At 35.4% G+C, this 27,122-nt stretch overlaps 2 protein-coding genes across 3 annotated transcripts in view; one reads left to right on the top strand and one right to left on the bottom strand.

The window, feature by feature from the left end:
* Positions 1 to 7,243, bottom strand: part of LOC129805456 (neural cell adhesion molecule 2) — a 41,263-nt gene extending 34,020 nt beyond the window's left edge. The window contains exon 1 of the mRNA XM_055853371.1: positions 6,931 to 7,243. Coding sequence (XP_055709346.1) covers positions 6,931 to 6,994 — 64 coding nt within the window. The 5' untranslated portion in view covers positions 6,995 to 7,243. The remainder of the gene's footprint in view (positions 1 to 6,930) is intronic.
* Positions 7,244 to 15,238: 7,995 nt separating this feature from the next.
* On the top strand, positions 15,239 to 22,748 carry LOC129805455 (apoptotic chromatin condensation inducer in the nucleus). 2 transcript variants are annotated; one of them, XM_055853368.1, is made up of 6 exons: positions 15,239 to 15,406; positions 15,481 to 16,939; positions 17,010 to 17,217; positions 21,210 to 21,390; positions 21,455 to 21,564; positions 21,655 to 22,748. In XM_055853368.1, exons 2-6 carry the CDS (start codon positions 15,498 to 15,500, stop codon positions 21,850 to 21,852), a joined length of 2,139 nt encoding a protein of 712 aa, XP_055709343.1. In that variant the 5' UTR covers positions 15,239 to 15,406; positions 15,481 to 15,497; the 3' UTR covers positions 21,853 to 22,748. The 2 variants fall into 2 exon arrangements, with proteins under 2 accessions (XP_055709343.1, XP_055709345.1); XM_055853370.1 differs by lacking the exon at positions 15,239 to 15,406 and having other exon boundaries at positions 15,702 to 15,908; positions 15,992 to 16,939.
* Positions 22,749 to 27,122: the final 4,374 nt, after the last annotated feature.

Here is a 27,122-nt window from a genome sequence, read left to right as displayed (position 1 = left end):
CTATCCGCAATATGTCAGATGGGACAGCCAAGAAGGTCATAATGAAGGAGCGGCATCCAGCGCAATAGAAGGACGCACTCTCAGTTCAAAGGGAGCTCTTGCACTAGAATGGGACGTCCTAGGACCACATATAGAAGCATAACAGTCTTCGTTGAGATAATTCGCTGGCAGTCCTCGACAAATAACTCGGAGAATTTTTCTGCTGAGTATTATATAGAGCTCAACAAAGAGGGGCCCAGAACAAGTAAAATGGAAGGAAAAAGGAATGGAAAAGGAATACTAGCTGTTAATTTATATTGCCATAGGTCAGATTCATTAAAGGACTATATGGAAACAATATGAAGTGTTTGAAGCCAGAGCGTGTGTGAAATCTGAAAGCCTTCCCCTACACTGGTAAAAATAAAAGAATCAGATTCATCAGATTGATTCAAATTTGATCCTTTTGCAAAGGATGGATCAAACTAACATGTTTTATTACGATAAATGTTATCGTAGTAAAACATGTTAGTTTGATCCATCCTTTGCAAAAGGATCAAATTGGAATCAATTTGATCCTTTTATTTTTACCAGTGCTTATAACCAGAGACTGGAGGGTAGGAAAAATGGAAAATAAGGACGATGCATTAGGAACATTGCCAAAGGTAATAGCCGGTCCCCATGGGGATCCCCAAAGGAGGCGAGATTGGGTACCAACCGTACCTGCTCAATGAACAGCTCATTCAGGCAACTCATTGGGCATGAACTGTTACTCCTCATTCATCTTGTTCTCTCATCTCCTATATTTCCTCTACCGCTTCCATTGGCATATGGGTAGCTCTCATGAATTTTAGCTTTTAAGTGTCAATGACTTATATTGCTGCCTTTTTTCTTCTGGGAAATTCTATATGACGCCTTTGGGAAGATTCTGCGATAATTTCGCGTCACAACAATAAATTATTAATAATATTATTTAAAGTAAAATAAAGTTTATTAATTTACGTATAAAACATTGCAATAACTCTTCTAGAAATGTTGTTATAGTATTGGGGTATGGGATGATTTTAAACAGAATCCAATTGAAATAGGTAAAAAATCAAATCCATGCATCTAATTCCACACTACTGTTTCAAATGGACAACAGAAAAATATAACGAAGAAGTGCTCTTCTTTTCCATTTTTAGCGTCTGAAAAAAGTCATCTAAAATTCAAAAAAAAATTCTGTTTTTAAAATTCTGTTTTACTAGTTCCATAAATTGAAGTCAAAAAGCTAGGCTGTAATAAAGTTTAACAAATAATTACTGTCAACTTTTATGCTTGAAAAATTCTAAATAAATTAAGAGAAAAGTCGCGGTGTCCGAACAGGTACCTCTTTCCCCTAGATATTTAAAACACCCAGAGGAATTATTCAAAATCTGATTGAAACTTTAGTGCTATCAGTATACTTAACTAATAAACTAATTTATATTTGAATTTTACTGCATAAAATCTTTCTTATGGGGAATTTAATGTATTTTCCAGCTGAAATAATTCATTGTTGAATTTTAATAAAGTTCATCGTGATCGTTTTATGCTTTCAATTCAATTTTGGTTAATAGTTAGTTTAATAATCCATTTTATTCTCCCAAAAAAAATCGTGGTTTCAATTATTGAAAAGTTATCTGTTCAAGTTGTAGTTTTTTATGAGCTTTTGTATAAATTCTATACTGAATCAATAAAAACCGGATTTGAAGGGTGTATCAGTGGAAGTTATTTGTTAACAACAGTATTTTGTCATATAAAATAATTCAATGGATTGAAGCCAAAAATGTGCAAATTTAATAAACTCTTTTGTGTGAGATGTTGAATAATATATTTTTATGTGGTTGTTTTTTATCACATCATTGTATTCCAGGAGATACTTCATGAATTACTTAAAGGCTATGGTTTATTTCGCAACCATGAAACTTGAATGGATTTTTCAGATTTTTATTGCTACTATGAAATTCACGCGAAAAATTTCCGTAAAAATTCATAGCCTCTTTATAAAGTTGTATATTTGAGAGCTTTTTCCATCATCATTAATGGACTCTATTAGTTTGTTGTGTGAATATCCTTGGAGCACAAAAAGCGAATTTATGGTGTAAAGGCAGAATGTGTTTATCTCTTCTTCTTTTGGAGTCCTTTTCGCATGAGACGATGACCGAGCAGGTGAGGATGAGAGATATTTAGGGACTAAATTCGATAAGCAATCAGGAAGTGCCTCAAAATAAGCAATCAGGATAAATTGACCTGAGCCCCATATAAATCGCTATATACAGAGTCAGAGGAGTTTGTCTATTTCTGAAGCATAGTTCCAAATGCCAAGGAGATCTTTAATGACTTTTTTCCACCCAGTGTCCTATCCCTCTCCAATGTCTTCCATTCATCTGTACATTCACTAACATAGGAAAAATTTTCGTACACATCCCCCATAAGTTTGTTTCGGATGCGGAGGGTGGTTGGAAGACACAAAAGAGATTTTTGGGATGAGTCGGACGGCGTCTGCAAGTCGTGTCGTCTACACAAAATTGTGATCAGCTGCTGCTTCAATGCTGTAACCCACCCATAAATGGAAGAGGAAGTTGATACCATGAGGAATACCATGGATATCCACATATAACTTATTCGCCAAATGACGCACTCATTCAAACATATCTCTCTTCTGTACTTTAATATTGCCATCAGGAGGATACGAAAGCACAAATTTACGAGTTTGTTAACATTCCTCGCGAGTAAATTTCCCATTTCATTGATTTTTTTCTTTGCTCCTTCATCTACCAACCCAACTTCTTCCATCTGAGTTTCATTGCAAAGAAGATGAAAAAAAATCCAGTATCTTGGTGTGCATAAAAAAAAATTGATTAAATCGTTAAACATTCATGTAAAGTTTGCTAATAAAACTTTGCTAATCATTATAATAGACTCCCTTTCATCTTATCACGTATCTTCGCATCACGCAACAGAGTTGATTTTTCAACTACAAATCATTCTTAGTTGTTAGAGCAAAAGCTCCTCTTCTCGCAAGATGCTTCCATATATAGCACTCTTGCTTGTACATGAGGAATTTAATTAAATTTCTATGAATGGAATTGTTTATTTTATTCTGCTGGGTGCTCTATATTGAAATTCCACGAAATTTCAGCTTTATACAAAGGCATTGTTCTTCTGCTCAGACAGTATAACAAGTGAAGCATGTTGGGTATGCTATGCTAGACCCTGTGTTTTATAATACATAAAAGCACGTTTGATGCGCACCAATTGATTAATCAAGAAGCTTTTCAAGAAATACTTTGAGGAATGAAAATAGGGTACCAGCTGATATTTATTGAAATTTTCAATCAATATTTAATGTATTTAATGTGATTTTATACTACGGAGGAGTAGCTCCAATTAAATTAAACTGCAATGAGAATTATATAAGGAAAAGGCATTACTACTCTTATATAAATTGTAATTTTGATACATAAATTTGGAGAGCTTTAAAGATCTTAGCTATTTGCACTCATTTGCACTGAAGCACTTAGAAATTAATGCAATTAAACATTTAAAAGAAGAGTGTTATTTTGCAAATTTAATTAAATATGTTTATGTTGCCTGCAATCTCAAAATCTGCATGCAAATGTACCAAAATAGAAAAAAATCGATCAAAAACCTCATTTGGTTTTAACTCGAACGCAATTCAATGGATCTAACGTGAACTTCAAAAGAGAATATTCAGCTTTTCCACAATGCAATTTGATGATAGAATGAAAAATTGTTTTCGAAATTACGAATTGGACTAACTGTACCACATTTCGGCCAGCTTTCAATTTCGGCCACTTCTTTTGTTCTTCAAATTTCATTTAATTTTTACTTTTTCCATAATCTAGATCTAGAGATTATACAATGCAAATAAACGACTAAAATGTCACTACGACGAATGACATGATGTGACAAAGACTTTAGAAGTATTCCAGAATGGCAAAAAACTATAAGAATCAAGGTGACCGATGTATTACTCAAACCTATGTCTATATTTTTATTCATTTTAAAATGTATTAAGAATGATTCTAAAGAAAATGAAGACGATAACCTATCTACAAGGTTCCAAGCAACACTCCTTAATAAAATAACAAAAGAAAATCAATTTGTTTTGAAAATAGTAGATTTCAAACTTAAGGCTTTGGCGCTTGCATGCAACTATGTTAAAATTTGGTACAGTAACCCTAAAGCTTTTCTACTGATGAGAGACACTAAATAAAAGATGAGTAATATTATTATTTATTTGTCTCAGTAAAGGTTTATTTTTGGTATGAATAGGGGAACTGTGCAATATTTCGGACAACTTGCAATATCGGACACTTTTTTTCTTTTTTAAAAATTTCTAGTTTTTATCAATTTATAGAGAATTGTACGATGCCAAAGAAACGAAACAGCGTCACCTCTACGAATGAGATACTGTAGAAAAATTCTTGGGAGATTTTCAGAGGGAGAGCGTTTGAAAGACTCTGTAACAGTATGTGAATGTCAAATGACAAATTTAGAGTTTTTTTTATGAGGTAAATTCGGCAAGACTATTCGAAAATGTGACTCACATCAATCGTAGAACAGTTTATACAGCTACTTTTTTAATGGCCATTCGATACTTACCAACCTTTAAAATTGCCCTGCTTTCGAATTTAACCACAAATATTTCTCATATGACATTGTCATATTGTTGTAGAATCCCCTATTGGTGTCTGATATAGTACACAAAGCAATATTTATATTATATATTCAATTTTAAATGTATTAAGGATCATTTAATAAAGACTTAAAATCCGAAATTTTAAGTGTCCGAAATTTAGCACACATCCCTTACGTCAAGAAAACAACGCAAAAAATTTAAATCTTTCTATTTATGAGTAATACACTTAATCTGCATTTTAAAATGGTTTTTGTTGCTCAATATTATTTTATATTTTCCGTTTTTACTGCTCGAACTCCACGGAGAAAGTAATATATATAATACCTCGATTTTTTAACCCCCACTCCAAAAAATTTTCACCTTCTATCCTCTGAAGACCACTTTTTTTAAACAAATCTTCGCGTTTCAGGTGATTTCTGAGGAATGTCACGCTGCTTGCACGCCTGTCTGAGTCTCTGTCCGGCTGTCGCCAGGTCTAGAGACCAAACGGTTAGAGATAGCGACTTGGAACGTAAGGGGAACCCCCCATAAGTCGACCCAAGTATCGTTAACGCCCTCTATTTCCCCACCCCCTTCCTCTTTAAAACCACGTTTTTTTGGGATTGCTCGAAAACAATTGGCGAACAATTGACCATGTATAAAAATACCGTCTAATCATTCCTAATAACGATTTTTCCAGGTCAAGGGTTAAAAAAGGCTCTAGACTCTAGAGCGCATTTATGTGCGAATGGGGTCATGTTTGGGCTCGTTGGAAAGATTTTGGCAGTTTTCCCAACAAAACTGCATCGGTTCCAATCGATTTTTATACGAAATTCATCGAAATTTTTATTCGAAATTCAATTAATTTAGTCTTATGTTATTTTGGATAATGTTTTGAGTGATTTATAAATCCGTTCAAATTAGTTGTGAACCGATAATGAACCGGTTATAAACCGAAATGTAATATTTGCCCGAAAATCAATTTTATTACTCTTAAAATTATTTTGTGCGGGATCTTTCGAGTAGATTACAAATCGGTTTAAATCGGTTGAGAACCGGTAAACGGTAAATAATTCGACAATACTTTTAAGGGATAGAATTCTAAGTCAGAAGTTCGAGCACCTCGCAAAGCCTGGGATGCTTTGCCACCGCTTTTAAGAAATACAAATCTTAGAATTATCCATCAACACCTTTTTTGGTGATTTAAAAACCTTTCAATCATATCCATTTGATTTTGTCAATTGTTGATTTTGCGTAGTTTAGAGAAGCACAATCATCCCTGTAATATCAAGAAAAAATGCTGATATTGAAAGAACTTTGCTCAAAGCTCTTATACCATGAAAGTTGAATTTACGTAGTTTGTTTAAATTAAGTCATTTTTCAAAATAAACTTTATGAGTAAGATTAAGCATGTCATTAAAGCTTTCCATCTTAGCCAACGTTCCTTAATGATGGGTCGGGTATAAAATTGTTCACTCAGAACTTTGAGAAAAATCGTAAATTCGTAAATTTTCAAAATAGTAAAACAAATAATTATTACAGAATTAACAGCAATTTCAACTTCGAATTCTATAAAGATTCATACTACATATATACTATATTACATATATTATCGAGGATTTTTGAAAGTTGTGTGCGTTTTGTGCTTACCACCTAACTATATAATGTTTTATCACATCATCAGGGAATAAAATTAAACTGTCCACTAGACAAGTTATTCAAGTGGTGAAAATTGTCTCTTAATTAAACGTCTACCAGTGTTATCTACCATCTATGGGTGGCTCAACTCGACACCCGCATCTGGTGAAAGTTAAGTGACCAAGTGGTATGTGCTTGGAGCATTAATGCGGCTTCCCATTTTCCCCATTGATTGGACACCAGTGTATTTTGTCTGAGTGGCAGCAAATAATTAATTGAATGATGAAATATATTCTCCATATTCTCCCTTTTTGTCTACCGACGCAAAACCAATCTTCCCTTGTTATTGGCATACTGTTCTCTGTATTATTTTTCATTTGATGCAATAAATTGAAAAGAGTCATTGTTGATTATTGTGCGGGGAACAACTCAAGTTAATTGTTTTGTCATTATGTTTTGTTTGCAATAAAATTTGATATCCAATAATGTGAAGTGTGGGATCTGTTACCACTTTTTCGAGAGTGTAATTTTATCACTGGGTGGGTAATGACGAAGGGTTGAAAATGCCAATTGGAAATGAAGACTGAATTTTGTGCTTGAGATAAAAAAAAAAAATTGATGGGATTGCATTTTTGTGACATGAAACTCACCGGCGAGAAATACGACAATCATTCCAATTCCCATGGCTGTACAATTTTGATATGTGCCCTTCATGATGCTGAACGTATATATCTTTAGAAGAACTATACAATGTTGATTTTGTGAACACAGGTCCTCCACAAAAAAAAAAACTATAGAAGCATCATGATTGGAGTGGACACTTTTGGAATAATTCAACTGTCTCACTTTGAATATTGATGGTTTTTAGAACAAACACACACTCTATGGATATAAACTAATCCTCAGAGTTCCGAACAAACTTGCAAATAAGCAACTATCATCGTGAAGACTCCAGCAAGGACTGAGGATTGTGTTGGGGGTTGTTGGGAAACAAGCTTGCTGGAAAACTCATCGCCATGCGCAGACTTTCACTGGTGGTTGCATAGGAGTTGCGTGCAACTCTGGCGCCAGTTTTGAGGAAGTCGCACAAAATAAAAGAAGAAAATTGAGGGGGAAATCTCAGAAATATCTCAGTGGTTGTGGCCATCCTTTCGACGTTGGTGATGATGGTGTGAGGGTTGAAAAATCAAAATGAGTGGAATTTTCCTGAATCATTGATAGAATTGAGCCAGGGAGGATGGTGATTTGCATGAGAAAATCAAGAATGGAATTTGTGGCTCTTTGTTACTCCACCATCCCCTCTGGGAGTCATATTGATCCCTCAATAACACGGGAATAATTCATTTATGTTCACTTCTCTCTCACTTGTTCCGAATACTGCAATAAAATAGTGAAAAGAGGCGGGAAAGGGACATGCAACTGGGAATCACTGGGCCGTTTTTATCGTCATGTCAGCCCCATTTACCCATCCATAAGCAAAATAGGGTGCTGAAAATGTATTGACAACATGCGATCTCATCCAAAAACATGTGAACTTTCTCCCAAACCTTTCACCGAAATTTGCACGTCGATCAAAAATCGTCATTCACACCCCGACATCCACCAATTATTGTCTCTTGTTCTGGTGCGCCTTGCCTCGGCAATTCATTGATCCCGACATATGAGAGGCAGAAGGGAAAGCCCTATTTTGGAGGAACACACCAAATGTGACTAGAATGTCAATTGGTGCGCTCACACAGGGATGGAACATAGCATCACGAAACCCGATTGCTGGAGCAAATAGCACAAGAAGTCTTGGTGTCTCATATGGAGAAGATTTCATTTAAAGTTTATTTGCCTTAGAATCCCAGCTCTTGAAGCATCTTTAGCAAATTCCTCAAGCACTCTTTTAGGATAACAACCTTTTTAGGCACATCAATGTTATTTGGGTGTTGAGTGGAATCGAGGATTTTTCGAGGACTCTCCGAGGAGATATGTGAAGCTTAAAAAGTTTTACCACAAAATAAACATTTTGAAACTTTGTAAAGTAAACATACAACTTGAATTTGAAAGCTTTAGCGAATATTCTTGGAGGAAAAGTTGCAGATAAAATTTATGACTGAATATCCATTCAAATATTTTAGGAATAGTTTTGAAAATTCGAAAATGAGGAACTTAAAAAGATATGGTTTTAGAGTAATGAATTACAAACTTGAGTCAGAAACACGGTAAAAGGGGTGGAAAACATTTCTTTTTTAATTTCTCTACTTTCACCTCTTACAACGTAGAAATATAGATTTTTAAAATTAAATAACAAACATGAATAAATTTAGGGAAATTAGGGAGTTGGGATATTTGAGTTTGCATAATTGTGCTAATTACAATCAAAATTGAAATAGGTAATCTTTGTCCTGAACATTTCTTTTAGTACATGACTGTACTAAATTTATTTTAGGACAAAATGTCCTTCCGGTGAGCGTCGGGTTTTGAAGTAAATCAAAATTTAAACACACAATGTACCAGAGCTTTCGGACACCTATCGTCTTCCCCAGTAGTTTATGGTTGGACTTTGGATTTTAGTCAAGTTTTTCCACCAAAGAGTGACCAATCAAAAACCACTGCGGAAGACACGATAGTTGTCGAAAGCTCTGGTAGATTGTGTGTTTAATTTTGGATTGAATTCAAAAACCGACGCTCACCGGAAGGACATTTTATCCTAAAATAAATCAAGTCTACATTCACCGCGACTCATCCCCACGCAATGACTGTACTAAAAGAAATGTACTTCTGCATTATCGACTTTTTTTGTGTTGATTCCTATCTCGACTGTTTTCCCCAGTCCTCGTCGTATTCCAAAACCACCACACAGTCGGGACAGGAACTAGCACAAAGAAAAAAACGATTGTGTAGAAGCACTTGTGCTAAAAAATGCTCGGGCGAAATTAAATTTTACAACTATTCCCTAGCATTGTTGCAATGAAATTCAAGTGATCTAAAATATTGAATAATTTTAGGAGAACATTAAGAAAAAAATAAGCTAAAAAATATTCGAGCAGATAGCACAGGATATCGCTCAATCGATATTATAATATGCAGCGGATACAGCTGTATAAGAAGAGAATTTACCACCCAGAATTACAATCATAAATAAGAACGAAGGAAAATATTATCAAAATTGACACAATAGAGATATTAAGCTTTACGTGTATAACTATGTATGAAAGTCTATTTGCATAAATATTCCGGGAAGCGAGAAAGGAGCAAAAATTGTATTTCTACCTGCGTCAGGCTCATGTTCCTACGTCGTAGAAGAACTAAAGTTCAAAAAGTATTTAAAAAATCTTTCCCAAGAGCGATTTGTATATAGAGTAAACTGCCTAGTGCTCCACCCAAAAGTGTTCTTAGAAGCTCTCAGTTTCCACAGAGAACCATTAGCCACCACGTGTTTCCCCCGCAGATTAGTCAATCTCATAAACGTTTTTTGGTCCTTCGAGCCGGATCACTTCTTCTTAAATAAATTTATCGTAGAAAGAACTCTCCTGATAATTAATCGAAATAAACGGTCTATCTCCAGTTTTTTTTTTCAAAGGGTATAAAAAAAACTCAGAAACACCCAATAGACAAGTGATGCCACCGGTAGCCCTGCACGGTAAAAAAAAAATGTTGGCACATTTGTTCCAAAAATTAGCTCGTCCACGGACACGCAAATTTTTGGCACAATCTTATTCCTTTTACGAGACTCAGGAAGATATTCAACATTAGTAACGAATTTGTTCAAAAAATTAGCTTGTCCATGGACACCGAAAATTTTTGGAACAATTTTGTACCCTCTAGTAGTAACAAAAAACACCGAATATTGGTAACGAATTTGCTCTGTTAGGCACCATCGAAACGAGGAGGACGCCAAAATTTGTGGCATTTTTCGAGCTACAATAATTTATCGTTTAACTTTTTTTTAATTCGAAATTCCAGAGATTCCCTTCCCCTCCTGCTGCCAGCACTCACATATGAAAAACTGTTAAGTTGGTTTTTATTTGATGTTCCTTATGAACTTTCGCCACCGAAATCCATCTCGCCTGAAGTATAGGCCTTAAATGTTAGACGAAACGGGGAAGTCTTTTAAATTACACAAATTTGTTCCCGACAATGGGGACAAAATGTCTATATTCGATTCCAACTTTTAGGAACAAATTTATATGAAATGAAATCGAATCAAATTTGTAGATATTCCTCCGTTTCAAAACGGTTCACAAATAAAATTCCAACAGAATTCTTACTATATTTCGTAACAAAACTGTGAAAAAATAATTTGAACAAATAAATGTCTCTTGTAGGTACAAATTTGTTCTAAAAAAAATTTGATCCAATATTTTGGTCAGTGTCCAAAACCTTTTACCGTGTAGAGAAAACCCACAAAGCCTTAACATCACCGCTACAACTACATATTACATAGGATACAGTGGATTATTTTAGAATTAAAATCATGCACAATTTGAAATTTTGAAATATTTTTGCTGTTTTAGATGACCAAAGAGAAAAAGAAGACCACAAAGAAGTACAAGCTCTACATTCAAGAGTTTTTTGTCGCGGTATTTGTGCTTTCTGTCCCACAAAATGGAAAATACTTGATTTTTTTCCTTCTATATTTTCAGACGATTAGTAATAAGTTCAATCCTAATTAAATTTTTAAAAATATAATTTGATTTTTTCATAAAATCCTGAAATGAAAATCTGAATATGCAGAAAATTTTCAGAAAGCTCCGTGTAAATTATACCCATAGGAAGGATATCAAAGATACAGAGTGTATGATACATCCCTGGAGAACCTTTTGTTAATATATATGCTCTCGATATATAATATAACATACACTATAGAGATCAAAAATATAGTAAACTGGTAAGGATGGCAGGGAAGGGAGTCAATATTTACCCGATGCAGAACAACACGTGATGTAGATAATACTGGTGCGGAAAACAATCATAACAATCGATATGACTGATGATGACAACATGATGTTGAGTGATGATGGAAATTCCAATTTATGTCTCCTGATTTATCAGACAAATTGTCTTTCTGATGACTCGTCTCCATCAAGTCCAATTGATTATGCTGTACGTGTATTTGCAACATTCCCATTTTAACCACAAATTCACCCAAGGACTTCTTGTAGGAAGAGTTTTACATTTCCCTAATGTACTTTTCTACGGATGTGATTGCACAGGAAAAGGTGGAATTTATCAATGCTATTCACGATAGTAAAATATCACATTATGTTCAAAAATGCCAACATCAAAATAGCTTTCCTTTGTAAAGAGTATTTTTGATGCAATGGTATGAGTAGGTGTACTGCGAAGCTTCAATCTAATAAATCAATATAAAACTAACATCTTCACTGAAAAAGAACTAACAAAAAGTACAAGAAAATAAAATTTTATTATTATTATTCTTTAACATGTACAAAAAACCTATACGCAGTTTTTACATAAATTGTTTATTAACAGTTTATTTGATCGATTTTTCAAATACATATGTGCATTCCACATCCACACATTTCCTATTCTCATGCTCAAAATATAAACTATCAAATACGAAAACACAATTTTAAACATTTTCGAAACAACTTTAGATATAAATTTGTTTAAAATAAAATCAAAATTGTCAGATGAAAAATTCAATTTCCTTCTTTTATAAATTAAACAATTTTAATGAAATAGCCTTTAGGCTAGTGAAAACTTTTGATATTTTTATTAATTGAACTGAAAAACTGAGAAAAATTAAATAAATATATTCATTTATTTGTTGAATTATTTATTTATTATAATGAATAAAATTCAAAAATGTGGGATTTATTATTAAACTGAAACTGAAAATATTTGTATAAATAAATAATAAAAGTCCTGGGAGATTAAACCAAATTCTTTGATTGTCTAGCTTTTGTACTATTCTATCGGTATAAATTAATCATAAATAAAATTACAAAAAACAATTTTCTTTATTTTTTGTTTATTTTTTATTTTTATATGAAAAGGAAACTTCAATCTGTTTATCTTTTTTGTTTAAGCCTAATGTCCAGCGCACAACAACTTTTGTTTGTAAATATGTTTTCAAAATTGCCTTTGAAAGTGAGCGAGTTGACTATATCTAGGTTTCACTCACTCTCACTGAAATGTCAAAAACATGTTTACAAAACAAAAGTTATTGTGCGTTGGGCATAACGCACAATAACTTTTGTTTGTAAACATGTTTTCAAAATTGTCCGTGAGAGTGAGCGAGATGACTAGATCTAGATCTCGCTCACTCACATTGAAATGTCACAAACATGTTTACTAAACAAAAGTTATTGTGTATTGGGCATAACGCACAATAACTTTTGTTTTGAAAACATGTTTTTGACATTTCAATAAGAGTGAATAAAATAGAGATCTAGTCATCTCGCTCTCTTTCATAGGAAATTTTAAAAACATGTTTATAATTTATTGTGCGCTGGACATAATATGTCAATCAAATAGAAGAAAGGACACCACTTTTGTCATTTTTGTTTACACATTAGCGTTTCATAATTAATTAAAATAATATGCTGTTTGTTGATATATAATCCTTTTTTTTAGGTTTTCACTGGCTTTGAGGACGAACGGTGGGAGATGTATTCTGGTCTTCAGTGACTCCTTTCTCATAATCTTATAAAATTTAGGTAGGGTCAAAGGAGCACCTTTCGGCATTTTAAGAAATCGTATCGTAACGTAACCTATTGGTAACCTATTTTGTATCATTTGGAAAATGAAATTTGAGCATCTATTTCTTATAGAAAAAGTGAGATTAATGGAATTAATCCCATATTGCTTGCATTTTATTAGATATAATGTGAGATGACTAAAAATTACATTTCATTCACTCTCAGAGGATATTTTGAAAATATCTTTATAAACAAATGTTATAGTACACGAGACAAAAGACATCAAGATCTAGTCATCTCGCTCATTCTCAAAAGCAGTTTTGAGAACATGTTTTCAAAATATAAGTCTTTGTTTACTTTTTGTTTTGTGTACTTAATACCGAACGCACAATCAGTTCTATTTTCTAAACATGTATGTTGTTGATTTCAGTGGGAATGAATGAAATCTAGATCAAGTCATCTCTTTCACTCTCATAGGAAAATTTGAAAACATATTTACAAACAAAAGTTATTGGTTATTTTTCGCTGGACATGGAGCCTCAAGTGGGTCAGTGGATAGAGCAGTGGCTCTATGACTGTGAGGTCTCGGGTTCAAGGCTGAGCAGCAGCAGAAAAATATTTCTCATGCCATATCGGCTTTGAATTCGTCCAGTGAATGAATCGAATGAATAAATAGTAATGTCAATGGTGCATATTGGCAAAAAAGTGATCCGCCTCTAAACAATAGAAGCTGGTACGAGAACGAATTTCGACATGAAAGTGGTACTTCAGTCGATACAAATATTCGCTGTCACTGATCCCAAACACACACCGAGAAGGGCTGCTGTGATATAGTAGCGGCACTGATTGCCCACAGAGCTGTGATATGGAGAGGCTACCCGTATCGGGGGATAAGATAGAATAGGAGTGGGGAAGCATAAGGGGCCCAATTGTGGCCTGGGTGCATCGGTAATCCGAAATAGAGACCTGACCCCTGGCAAAATCTTATCTTAGCTTATCTTGCGCTGGACATAATAAACTTTGTGTGTTTTTTTTAGCGAATGTAAAAATTTTATTTGTTTTCACAGATTGTTCAGTATACTTCTATCTCTTCTATTTCTTTGCATTTAAAATCGTGCGTTTTAATTAATATACATTCAAAAATACATTGTGTGTGCAATATCGGACAGCAGGAAATTGCCAACTTTGGCTCTCCTGAAAGATTGTCGTTCTGAGATATCATAGTACGGAATCTGGAATCGTCGAATTATCTCTAATGGGGTAGAGTCAGCCCTTTTGGCCATGTAAGCACTTTTGGCCACCTAAAGTAAAATCACATTGTAAGGCAATTATGAGTTTATTTAGAACAGGAAAATGGGTCTTATTTCGTGACCTCTAATCTAACGAATCAGAAAACCATATTTGATTTTGTATCGACTTGATTAATTCTAAGTTATTGAAAGAAATTCTCGACAAGGTAAACAATCACTAAAAAAAAAACATGGGATTCTTAAGAATCTTGTTAATGTTAAGAGAAATTGTTTTGAATTATTTCATATTTTTGATGAAAATATTTGATGTTATTCAATGAAAGTCCATTTCTTAATTAACTAAATTTTATTGTGATATCATCCTTAATAAAATTTTCTAACAAATTAAATGAAAATCGGATGTGTATGGGAAATCGGAAGTTTTTGAAAGCTATTTCTTCTGTTATTTTATTAAAATTCTATTGGAAACAAGTGGCCAAAAGTGCTTACACACGATGGCCAAAAGTGCTTACAAAGTGGCCAAAAGCACTGAAACATGCATAGTTGCATAAAATGCATCTTCACTAAAATATCCAAAAAAAAAATAAATAAAAAAATAAAAAAAAAATTGGGAATTCTCTTGGATTATTAGGAGGAAACAAGTTTAAGGTTTAAGGTATCTTTGTAGAAAATTTCATTTTATTTAATTAAAGATTATAAAAATTACAAACACATGAAACCTTAAAATGGCCAAAAGTACTTACACCAGCCTATTTTGTTTTAAAATGTGAAAATTTAGAAAAATGATTGAGAATCCTGCAATAAAAATTTAATAATTTAATAATTTTCATCGAATACTAGCACAAGAATTTTATACAAACTTATTTGTATTTTTAATTTTTTTAAAGATAATTTTAAGTTGAATTAAGACAGAAATTATAATTTTTGTCTAATTTTAATTTCGCTTTTCTAAAAAAAATATGTCTTATTTAACGGCAAGCTTATTTTGAATTTGAGCTATTTCGCCGTGTGCTGTTTCGTGGAATGTTCACCGAGGGCGCCACAAGTCAGCAAAAATTTGACAATCCTTGGGAAAAAATACACGCAGTGTGAGATTTTTTCTGGAGTTTTCACGTGTTTTTTGCAAAATTTACGCATTTTCTGCAGTAAAATTTTACACAATTTTACTCACTAAGGTCCCACAAACGTAGTACACTTGTGTACTTGTCGAGAAATCAGCTAAGGTAAGTGGTGGAAACGATTGAAAATGTGCCAATGACGCCGGGGCGTTTTCTGAGGGCGACTTTTTTGTTTGCAGAAAAAAAAACTTCTAAAATGCGTCGCAAAACAAAAGGTAGTGGTTCGAGTGAAAGCCCAGAAAAGCCAGCAGCCACAAGGAGATCAACAAGACGTGGCCGAGCATCTCCGGTGGAGGAGGTCAATGCATCCGATGGTGAAAGTAGTTCGGAGAGTGAGGAGTACTCACACAAGAAGACGCGACGGGCAGCTGGAAGGCGTACTGCACGTTCTAAAGGGTCTTCTGGGTCTGATCGTGAAGCTAAAATGTCAAAATCAAGGGGGAGAAAGAGAGGTGCTTCAAAGAAAAGGGAGGAACCCGTTGTGGAGGAAGAAGAGGATGAGGAGGAGATTCAGCGTGAGGGCCAGGAAGCCGAAGTGTCAGAATCAATTTTGCCGGACGAGGCAAATGATGATGCGGAGGAGGAACAGGAAAATGGGGGTGAAAAGGTAAGCATTGAAATTGTTCCAGCGGATCCTGTGCCGCATGTAACAGAGGATAGTGAAAGTGGTTTTCCACAACGAACCTCCAGTCCCGAACATGTTGAACTCTATGATGATGATGTCCATATGAAGACATTGAGTCCAGAACGGCCAAGTGTGAGTGTCCGGGAGGAGGGTGAAGCCCAAAGTACACCCTCAGATGGACAACAAGAGCCACAGGAGGATCAGGAGCGTCGTCCAGAGACGCCACCGATGCAGGAGGAGCAGAAAGAGAGTGATGAGGAAGATGAGAAGCAGGAGAGAGCCTCAAAGAGATCAAGTTCACCGGAAGAAGGTGAACTGCCGGATCAGAGTGTCGATGGGGGCAGCAAAGGGGCAGAATCCCCAGAGCACAATCATTCCAAATCCGAACGCAATAGTGAGGATGAGGAGCCGAGGAAGAAGACTTCGGTGAAGGAGGTGAAAGAAGTTGTCTTTGTGGGGAAGCTCACACGGAACGATGGGAAGGCTAATGTTGATGAGCAGGGCAAGAAAAAGCGTCGTTGGATGTCCAAGAAACCATCAGCACAGAGTATCCTGGCCATTTCTACGGATTCCCTAAAGCCACTGATTGCCGATGTGAAACCAGTTCCGCTGGTGGATGTCAAGTTGGATTTGACATCGGATCCTGAGCCTGGGCAGGATGAGGAGGACAATGAGAGCGAAGAGGAAGGAGCACTCTCACCCAAAGACAAAAGAGATCCACCTACAGTGGAAAAAACTGTGGATCCTGAAGCAGTGAAGACATCGACTGAAGTTCCTCATCCTATTGGACTGAACCGGAAGATTGTGCTGGTGAATGATGATGTGAAGACAGTAAAGCCACCGACTCCACCCAAAAACACTTCATCGTGCATTCTGTACATCACAAATCTCGTGAGACCCTTTACGGTGCTCCAGCTCAAAGGACTGCTCGCCAGGACGGGAAAGATTGTGGAGAATGGCTTCTGGATTGATAAGATCAAATCAAAGTGCTATGTGCAGTACGAGACGGAAGAGTAAGTCTTGGCATTTGCTGTGAAAAAACTACCAACAATTCCTAAAACCGGATTTGCTTCTGTTTTGCAGTCAAGCGGTGGAAACTCGACATGCTCTCCACGGTGTCCGATGGCCAACGTCAAATCCCAAATGTCTCCATGTGGACTTTGGTGCTGAAGTGGACATGCAGAAAGCTATTGAGTCCACAGCTGAGGATCTGGCCAAGCATGCTGACGCTAGTCGTGGAGAGAGGATCGTCGTGGGATGGGAGAGAGAAAGAATTGAAGGTGGAATACGGGTAAGTAGAGTAAATGTCCTTATTCAAAACCATTTCCAGACGCTTTAACTTTGACAGAAGATTCAACACATTAACTTCATATTTTTTCTGAAGAGAATTACATAAATTTGCTCCTTGACTCTTCTAGAATGTTCCTGTTTAGTGAAAATTATTTAGATATAATTTAAAAACTTCTTAAATACAAGAAAAATTCACGAGTGCAAAATGCTTCTATTGGAAACATATTAATCCAAATGGAGACAAGGGAAAGTTTCTAATTGGAGACAAACAGTGTAATGGCCTCTACACATTGGGAGCAATTTTTGTCAAAAATTGCTTTTTTGGAGGAAATTCCCTGCAGCATTGTAGGGAGAAACGTCAAAATTCTGTCAAAAGCGCAATTTTTGACGAAAATTGCTCCCAATGTGTAGACGCCTTAAGTGAAACCGCGACGAAAGCCTTCCAAAACCTTGCTGAGTTACTCCTGAGTGCAGGGTTTGTTCTTATTCCTGGTCTTTTCTCCTTTCCCATCTAAAACAATAAGAAAATCTCCAGAAAATCATATTTCCGGGGTTTCCTTTTGAAGCATTTGCAGACACTTCAGAAAAACCCTTTTTGTACACGAAATTGGTAATTATTTCATTTGAAAACTTCACGTACCATTAACAATAAAGATTAGCACTTAATATAACTAAAATTAGCCAGAAATATGACATAAATATTAAACAAAACGAATAAAGAAAAGTCACCTCATTGTGTTTTTCATTGAAAAACATGCTCGATCGATTAAAAATTCAATGGTGAAAAGGTACACTTTTAATTTTTCTGAGAAATTAACAAATTAAAATTTGTGAATATGAATGGATTTTCGCTTTATTTAAAGCAAAATTAACTAAATAATGAAACTGTGGTATAGAAAATATATAAATATAATAATTTAGTACTGTAGTTATCGTGAAAACAATGATGTTTCCATTTGGAGTAGCGAAAAATTTCCATTTGGAGCAGTTTTTGAATTAGCTTAATTTACCCTAGTACTATCTCCACCAATTTTGAATTTTTCAAATCATAATCCACTCCGCGTAGCTAAAAAAAAAATGAGGAAGGGGTCACTGAAAAGCGGAACTTGATATCACTTACCGTTCGTGCTCCAAACTGATGGGAAGTTGAAAAAAAGTCAGAGTTAGAGCAATAGAAACCAGTGACTAGTTTAGATCGGCGTATTGCAAGTGAGGTCCTCAATGTGTTGATAGATAACCGGTCCAAAATTATCCTGAACTTGAAAATTTTACAAATAAAAATTCCAAATGGGTTGAAATCCCAAATAACCAAAATCCCAAATACCAATAATCCCAAAAACCAAAACTCCAAAAGTCAAAATCTCTAATAGGCCCAAAGTCCCGAAGGCCAAAATCCTGAACACCAAAATTACGAATGTTTAAAATCCTGAAAGGGACGAAATTATACGGAGGATAATGCGTAGAATGATTTCTCATCATAACACAGAAAAGCGCGAATACAATCGTGGGAGTAGCTATGACGCTTAAGGATTCGGGATTTTGAGTTTGAGATTTTGGCTTTCTGGAATTTGGCTTTCGGGATTTTGATCAGGTTCTTTAAAACGAATATAATGGCCTACATATAATGGTGGCGGGAGGCCATAAAGGGGTCCCAAATTGGTTGAAAATATTCCTTTCTATCTATAACTGTTTAATCTTTAACTCTTTCGTCTCTTTTGGAACACTGGTTACCTATGGAAACAACAATTTTTTAGACTATCTAGAATCGATAGAAATCCGATTCTTCTGGATAATTACAAACTATAAGGATGTCCAAATCTAGGATATTTTTTGCAGGATTCTAATTAACTCCTGGGCTTAGGTATTTTTGGTCAAAAATCGTGAATTTTCGATTTTCTGCTTCCTTGCAGATATTGTGACTTTTTTTCATATTTCTAGACCAGAATAAGGAAAAACCTCTCGGGGCCAATAAGTATGATAACTAACAATTACAGATTGCATGAATTCGAAAAATATTTCTTTCTTAAATTTTCAAAAAACTTGTTCAAACTTGATGGGAATTCTCGTCCGCAAAAATCTAGAGGTCAAATGTAAGGTTATCCCGCCAATGCCCGCCATTTGCTTTTTGACACCAACTTTGTAAGAAAATTCCAAGCGGGAGCGAAATTTTTGCCAATATGGCCGATAATTTTGACATTTGGCAGCGAAGGAGATTGCTTTCAGGGAAGTTTTTCCTATTCTTCCTGATTTAGGTGAATTCGATTGTCCAGGAAGTGTCTTTTATTCTTTTGAGAAAGCTGTCTACAATAACATCGTGTTGAGAAAAATGTGTTTTAAAGTATTTTTGTGTGAAATATTTTGAGGAATCTGTTGGCAAGCAGGAGCTGGGTGTCCTTTTTAGCACTTCCTGGACATCCCACAAGATACTGGTCAATAATTTTTCTTGTTTTAGTGATCAACATTGTAAAGGAATCATTTGACACGCAAAAATAATTCACAAAATTGATATTATTGACTTTTGGAAAATTAAAGTTTGTCTCCTTTTCGTTCTTTTGGGGACGAGAGTTCCCATGAGTTTTCCAATTTCCCAGAGGCGGAGAAAATTCTTTTTCTATAAAAGTATCATATTTTGACCACTAAGACTTACAATAAAGTGAGTTTTACTGAAATTCGTTCGCTGGATATGTTGTGGTCCGGATAGAGTTAACGGGAAAACGAAACAACTCCTTCGTTTTTTAATGCATAAATTAGCTGAGATTCTTTACAAAGCCAGCTTTTATGGTCCGAGGTGAAATCCGACCTCGTCAGATCGGCCCCAAATTTTGGATAAACATCTAGACGTTTTGACACTCATAAATCAATACACGAATATCATATGCGCTAACAATCGATTTTAGTGGACGTCCCGTCCGGAGTACAAGCGAATACGGAGAGAGAATCGATCGGAGAATCGATCTCAAATTTTAGTACGGTATAGATGAACCCAAAACCCTTCGATCACAACCCCCCTACCCCAGTTAGAAGGGATTTAAAATTGAATTTTAAAATGGCTGTACAGTAGAGTCTCGCTATAGGCCATCGCTCTATAGTCCACAATTTATCGACCGTTGATTTCAAAACACTGATTTTATGTTAGGTTATGTTTTTTAGTACGCAAGAAGCATAATTATTTTAATATTTTTGGCAAACTTTATTAAGTAGTTGTGATAATTGTGATCCACAATGAAGAGAGCAAGGACAAGTACCACAATCGCAAAGAAAGTGGAAGCCTTCGAGGAATTTCAATTCTAAAAGTCGTTGATAATTTTAAAAAATTACATGGACTATAGTGCGACACAAGTGTCAAATCTGAAACCAAATATGGACTATAACGAGACTCTACTGTATCTCCGTGTTCTAATAGTCAGAATTTGAAAACTTTTAGTGTTTTGTTGCATCCGATGTAATTGAAGGTCAAATTAATCGAAAAATCTATTTTCTAAATTTCGATGTCGAATATTTCGAAAACTAGACTATGCTATTGCTTTATACTTTTTACTACTACACTTCATTATATATACAGAACCTTACTCATAATTTTTTTTGGTTTGAGTACATTATTTTAAATAAACAATGACCAGCGATGAGTCCAGATGAGTTTATCGTAGCTGAGATTCTGTACAGATGACATGGAAAAACATGGTTTTGGAGGGAAGTGGGGTGGGGGCTGTGGGAATAAATTAAGGTCATGTTAGTGTTCTTTGGGTCGACTTAAGGGGCGTTCTCTGAAGGCCCCAAATCGCAATTTCTAACTGATGATGGACGGACGGACGGACAGATGATGAGTAGAAGGTAGAATTTTAAGAGGTGAAAAAATCTAGGGATGAAAAAATCCGATTTTGATCAGAGTTATGACACCAGGTTGTTCAAGAATAATTCTTAAAGTAGTGATATCTCGCATTCTTGCTTTTCAATTCTCATACTTTATCAATATCTTTGAATGTTCTGTTTTAGGAGCAGACAACGAGGCCCATTCGCGAATGGGATGTCGGGAAGAAGGATGAACGGGAGAAGGAGAGAGATCGCGATCAACGTGGACGACGCGAGCGGAGCCGAGAACGCGAGGAGGTGGTAAAGAGGAGCACCGAGGGATCATTTGGACGTGAAAGAAGACGATCACTATCAACGTCACCAGGTGAGAAGCCAAAATACATTTTCCCACACAAGAAGATTCAGCTAATGTTCAATTTCTTTCGCAGCACGGAAATTCAAGAAGGAAAATGATCCGCCAATTAGATTACTAGATGATCTATTTCGCAAGACAAAAGCTACACCAAGTATTTATTGGCTGCCATTAACAGCTGAACAGGTAAGTGGAATTTTCTTTTCAAGTGATCATTTTGGTGACTTCTTTATTGGTTATAAAAAAATTGATTGCAACTGATGTCTTTGTGGATAGATTGCGGTGAAAGAGGAGACTCGGAGGAAGAATTTGCAAGAGCATCAGAGGCGCATGGATGAGTTGAGGAAGGAACGCAATCGCGATCGTGATCGTGAACGCGATCGTGAGCGCGATCGTGAACGCGATCGCGACAGAGATCGACACGATCGAAGTCGACGTGATCGATCGAGAAGTCGCGATCGTCGGTACCGCTAAGTCCAATTTTTTTTCTCAAAAGAAATCGAGGAAGTGAGCTTTTACGAAAGGAAGAAATAATTTCATAATGATGGACAGTAATGAAAGAGAAAATGGAAAAATTGGGATTTTAAACTGGCTTAAGATCACCTCTTTTTTCATTTTCTCTTTTTTCAAAGAGATTGAAAGACCTTTTCTTTCAATATCTGATTTCGTCATTTTATCTTTTAGCTTTTATTATTATTTTTCTTGTGGGAAAATCCGAATCAATTTTTTTTTAGTTAAAAAAAATAGCCAGAAGTGATCGTCAGGAAAGATGAAAATTCATGATCATCGAGATCAATTTGTGAAAATGATAATCTTTCTTTTAGGGAATTTGTATGGGAATTTTTTTGTTTCGCTGAAAGGATTATTCCTGTATTTCTTTTCCAGATTTCCTTTCTCCCATCCGATATATTGACTGTTTTATTGCAGCAATTTGTGTGTATCCCATCTTTAGTCATTCGTAATAGGTTCAACTATGTCAGGAACATTTTCAAACTGAATTTTAATCTTTTTTCCCTCAATTAAAAATCAATATCTACAAAGTGTGTGAAAAAAAAAGTTGGGAGATTTTTTGAGGGTGGGATGAAGATATTTTAGGAAGAAAGAAGCAAGAAAAAGAAACAGTGTGGGAAGGCATTTTGAACTGATAATTGTCTCTCCCAAGGAATGATCTTCACGACAGAAGGATCAGGAAGTGAAGTGACGGAGACATCCTGCGTTGGAATTAATCAATATAATTTTTTTTGACAAATAGTGTTCTTGTGGATGAATTGTAAATGGCATGAAAAATGTCAAGAAAGAGCGTTTAATTTTGTCAGTGCTCTTGTGACAGATGAAAACACATTTGAACTAATAAAAAGAAATTAAGAAGATTACTGGATTTTTTATAGAAACAGAAATACCAGTGTGATAAGCCCGGATAAGCTTGTGGTAGCTGAGATTCTTTACAGATGACCTAGTAGCTTATGTAACGACCTAGGCGAATGCATGTAACTCGGAATGCCCACAATCGCAACTTGGAATGCGTGAAAATTACAATGTGAGTTGGACGAGTTGGATTATACGGGTAAAGAATCGCGTCCAGGAGGGGAATTCTGTAACGCTCTGGCAATGCCATATGACAAAGCGGGTTCGAGTCTTAGGAGAGCTTTTTCGAAAATGCGATTTTGTAGCCGTGACATTGTCATTTCAACTCACGTGACATTGTCAGAAGTCACATATTTGAGATTTCTGACAATTCAAATGACAATGAATTTTGTTAAACAAATCAACCAAGACGTAGGGGAAAGTACTCTCCCTTCGAATGTTCATGGCTTCGAATAATGTGAATTTTCTTTTAGTTTTCCTCTGAGACTTACACATTTCTATTAAATATTAGTTGTCTTGTCATCATTTGTTGATAATTCCATAATCATTTAATGTAAATTTCTTACGAAAAACAAAAGAAATTCACATTATTCGAAGGCATGTACGTTCGAAGGCAGAGCACTTTTCCCTACTGTATTTTCATAAAATCATCAAGTATAAAGGGATTTCATTAAATTGAATTGCATTTTCGAACTCATATAATATGACAAAAAAGCTCGAATGGCATTGTCAAGTTTCGAACGCTGGCATGGCACTGTCACGCGTGACAGTGCCATGAAAATTAGAGAGCTCCCCTACAGGAAACCGTTCTTGGCGCGGCCGAAACGTCGAGTTAAGGGGTTACGTGGGTCAAAAAGGCTAAAAAGCAGAATATTTTTCTTTTAATATTTTGCTGCTCGAACTCAAAGAGATCATTTATATAACCCACTTTTCTCCAACTTGTTCCAACCGCTCTGAAACTTAAATGGTAAAAGATATCAACTTTTGGTCTTTGGTGACCCCCAAGAAAAAAAACATATCTAGACTTTTTTCTTTTTCTCCTTACCCCCTCCAAAACCATGTTTTTTTTTATTTCTTTCGGAAACGGCACTATAGATTTTTTTTTATTTTCGGACATATTTTAGAGGCAGCCTAGGCAAACATTTCGTCCAGACATGCGCCATTTTAGATTATTGAAGTAAAAAAAACATTAACTTTGGAGGGCTCATTTTTGACAGTTTTGGTTGAATTCGGATTTTTTGGAAAGGTTTTGGCTTTTTTATCTGACTATATGAGCCCCAATCGACAACAGAGAGGTCTATCTCGCGAGTTCGAGCATTCTGCAAAGCTGAGACGCTTTGCCATCTCTTTTTCAACATAATAAAAAACTTATTAATTTTAAGCTCTAAGCTGTGTACACACTAGGCAAATTATTGCAATAATAACATTTCAAAGTGACATTGAAATAAAACTTCAATATTGAAGCGAATAATGAAACCAATATTTCAATATTTGCCTACACACTGTACAAATTGACTTCAATATTGCAATTTATAAAAATACCATTCTAGTCAGAGATTCAGTTCCTTTCAAACATCGTAAAACTCTTGGAATTAGCATGTTTACGAAATAGGAAGACATCTCAGAATATCATCATAGACAAGACTAGAAATTCTGCTGTATATCCTGCTCAATTCTTCCCAAAAACCCATCTTTGTCAGGACTTCTCCTCTACTTCCACTCTTCTGGGATTTTGTTGTATCTTTTGTCAAGTACGTCCGGAATACTCATGTTGGTCAGAAGATTTTTCCTGGTTCCTCTAGAAATCACAGATCTCTGAGATTTACTTCTGTATTTTACCAAGCACACCCAAAATACCCAAGTTGGTCAGAAGATTTCTCCTGGTACCTCCAGGAAATCACATCTTCTGGGATTTAGTTCGGTATTTTACTAAGAACACCCAAAATGCCCAAGTTGGTCAAAAGATTTCTCCTGGTTTCTCCAGCAAGTCATAGATCTTCTGAGATTTTCTGTGATTTCTGGAGAACCAGGAGAAATCTTCTGACCAACTTGGGTATTTTGGGTGTTCATGGCAAAATACAGAAGAAAATCCCGGAAGATCCGTGATTTCCTTGAGGAACCAAGAGAAATCTTCTGACCAACTTGGGTATCTTGGGTGTTCTTGGCAAAATACAGAAGAAAATCCCACAAGATCTGTGATCTCCTGGAGGAACCAGGAGTAATCTTCTGACCAACTGTGTATTTCGGGTGTTCTTGACAAAATACAGGAGAAAATCTCGGAAGATCCGTGATTTCCTAGAAGAACCAGGAGAAATCTTCTGACCAATTTGGGTATTCTGGGTGTATTTGACCAAGTGCATAACAAAATTCCAGAGGAACTGTGATTTCCTGGAGTAAGCAGGTGAGAAGTGCTAACCAAGCTGAGTTCTTGGGAAGATTTGACATAGTGTACTGCGAAATTCCGAGAATCTGGGATTTTCTGGAGGAAGCAGGAAGAGATGTGTCCTGACTTGGATTTGAATCTTGGATGTGTTTTCATTTATAAACAAGGAAATCCCAGCAGTTCTGTGATGTTCTGAACGAAGAAGATTCCTGACCATTAAAAAATATTGAAGGAAATATCAATTCAATTTGATATTTAGAACTTCTTTGAAATTTTATTTCATTGTGATCTTGAAAATTTTTATTGGCATTATTTGGCCTAGTATGTAGCCATTTAAAATAATGAAAAAAATTTTGAAAAAATGCTCCATATTGAAACAAATATTGCAATAATTGCCTACACACTGGACAATTTTCTTCAATATTGAACGTTTTAGGTCAATAAGTCTTTGCAATGTGAAGGCAATCCTTGTCAATATTGGATATTGAAAAGAAATATTGCAATAAATTTTATCTAGTGTATAGCCAGTTTTAGCTCTTGACCCACGTAACCCCTTAATTGAAATCGTTATTAAACATTACAGTCCGGTCGATTCCGGTATAGTAAGGCCGGTTTCAGACTAGAAGTTTAGCCCAGTTCCCAAATGTCTCAAAATCTTAAATAGCGAGCAATTTTATTGCTTTTTGAGAGCCTAATAGATCATTTGTCCTTAATAATCCAATCCTAAGTTAAATTTTTCCAAAAAATCGTAATTGATAAAAAATTAGAGTAGTTAAGCCATATAGCTAAACCTTAGGTCTGAAGTCCGTATAAGGAACGGAGTACATTGAGGTGGAATTGACTGATCTTCTATTGCTCCTGCCTTTTCCATATGAGAGCAGTTTCTTATTCCATTTATGGTTACATCTAGAAGACTACGATAGTTAGGTTCACTGTTGACTCTTGGATCTTAGGTTCGGGCACGGAGACTTGGTTTCAAGTACTCACTCGTACCAATTCTCGTTAACACTGTTTGTCAATACAGTTGTCCTCTACTACTGCTTTTTTTCTGTATGTTAGAAAGTCATAGTATGTATATTGTATGCGGTATTGAGATCTTTCTAACGATAGTCTACGTTTTCCCTTCGGTCTATTCTAACCAAATCTATGAATGATTATCTATAGATTGACTTTGTTTTATTTTGTATCAAAATATTTTACACATTCCATGCAAAAAAAAATCGTCAAAACCAATTTCTTCCGTATAAAAATGCCGAACAACATCCTTTTGACAAACATTTTACAAAAACTACTTAGCCGCGACACAAACCTTTCCTTCAAGTTAGTTTTTCTTCTGTTGATTTTGTTTTCTGAAATAGACAAACCAATGATAAGACTACACGGTAAAAACTTTTGGATACTGACCAAAATATTGGAACAAGTTTTCCTTGGAACAAATTTTTTTGGAATCAATTTCTACCTAAAGAAGATATTTGTTTGTTCCAAAAAGTTTTCTTTACAGTTTCGCTACAAAATACAGTTACAATTTTGTTAGAGTTTTCTTTGGAACCGTTTTGATACAGTGGAATGTCTACAAATTTGAGTTGATTTCGTTTCATACAAATTTGTTCCCGAAATTTGGAACAGAATTTGTTGCACTCGGCTGTTTTGTTCCCACTGTCAGGAACAAATTGGTACATATTTTTTATAACAATATTATTCCTACATCTGTAACATATTTGTTGCAAAAAATTTCGATGTCCGTGGACGAGGTAATTTTTTGAACAAAAGTGTTACTCATATGGGGAATGTTTTTGTTCCCATTGTCGGGAACAAATTCATTTAAGTGATTATGACTTACAGTTAAGGCCTATACTTCAGTCGAGATGGATTTCGGTGACGAAAGTTCATAAGGAACATCAAATAAGAATCAACTTAAGAGTGTTTTATACAGACGCGTGCATGACGAAATCATATGCGAGTGCTGGCAGCAAGAGGGGAAAAAGAATCTCGAATT

The sequence above is a fragment of the Phlebotomus papatasi genome, chromosome 3 (assembly GCF_024763615.1).
Source record: "Phlebotomus papatasi isolate M1 chromosome 3, Ppap_2.1, whole genome shotgun sequence".
In the NCBI taxonomy this organism is placed as follows: Eukaryota; Metazoa; Arthropoda; class Insecta; order Diptera; family Psychodidae; genus Phlebotomus; species Phlebotomus papatasi.
This window is presented reverse-complemented; position numbering and strand designations above follow the sequence as displayed.

What these genes read in the sequence shown, in the direction of transcription:
- LOC129805455 (XM_055853368.1), top strand. Translation starts at nt 15,498, where the DNA reads ATGCGTCGCAAAACAAAAGGTAGTGGTTCGAGTGAAAGCCCAGAAAAG. An exon ending in GTGCAGTACGAGACGGAAGA is followed by an intron (nt 16,940 to 17,009) that starts GTAAGTCTTGGC and finishes TCTGTTTTGCAG; the next exon opens with TCAAGCGGTGGAAACTCGAC. An exon ending in ATCACTATCAACGTCACCAG is followed by an intron (nt 21,391 to 21,454) that starts GTGAGAAGCCAA and finishes TTTCTTTCGCAG; the next exon opens with CACGGAAATTCAAGAAGGAA.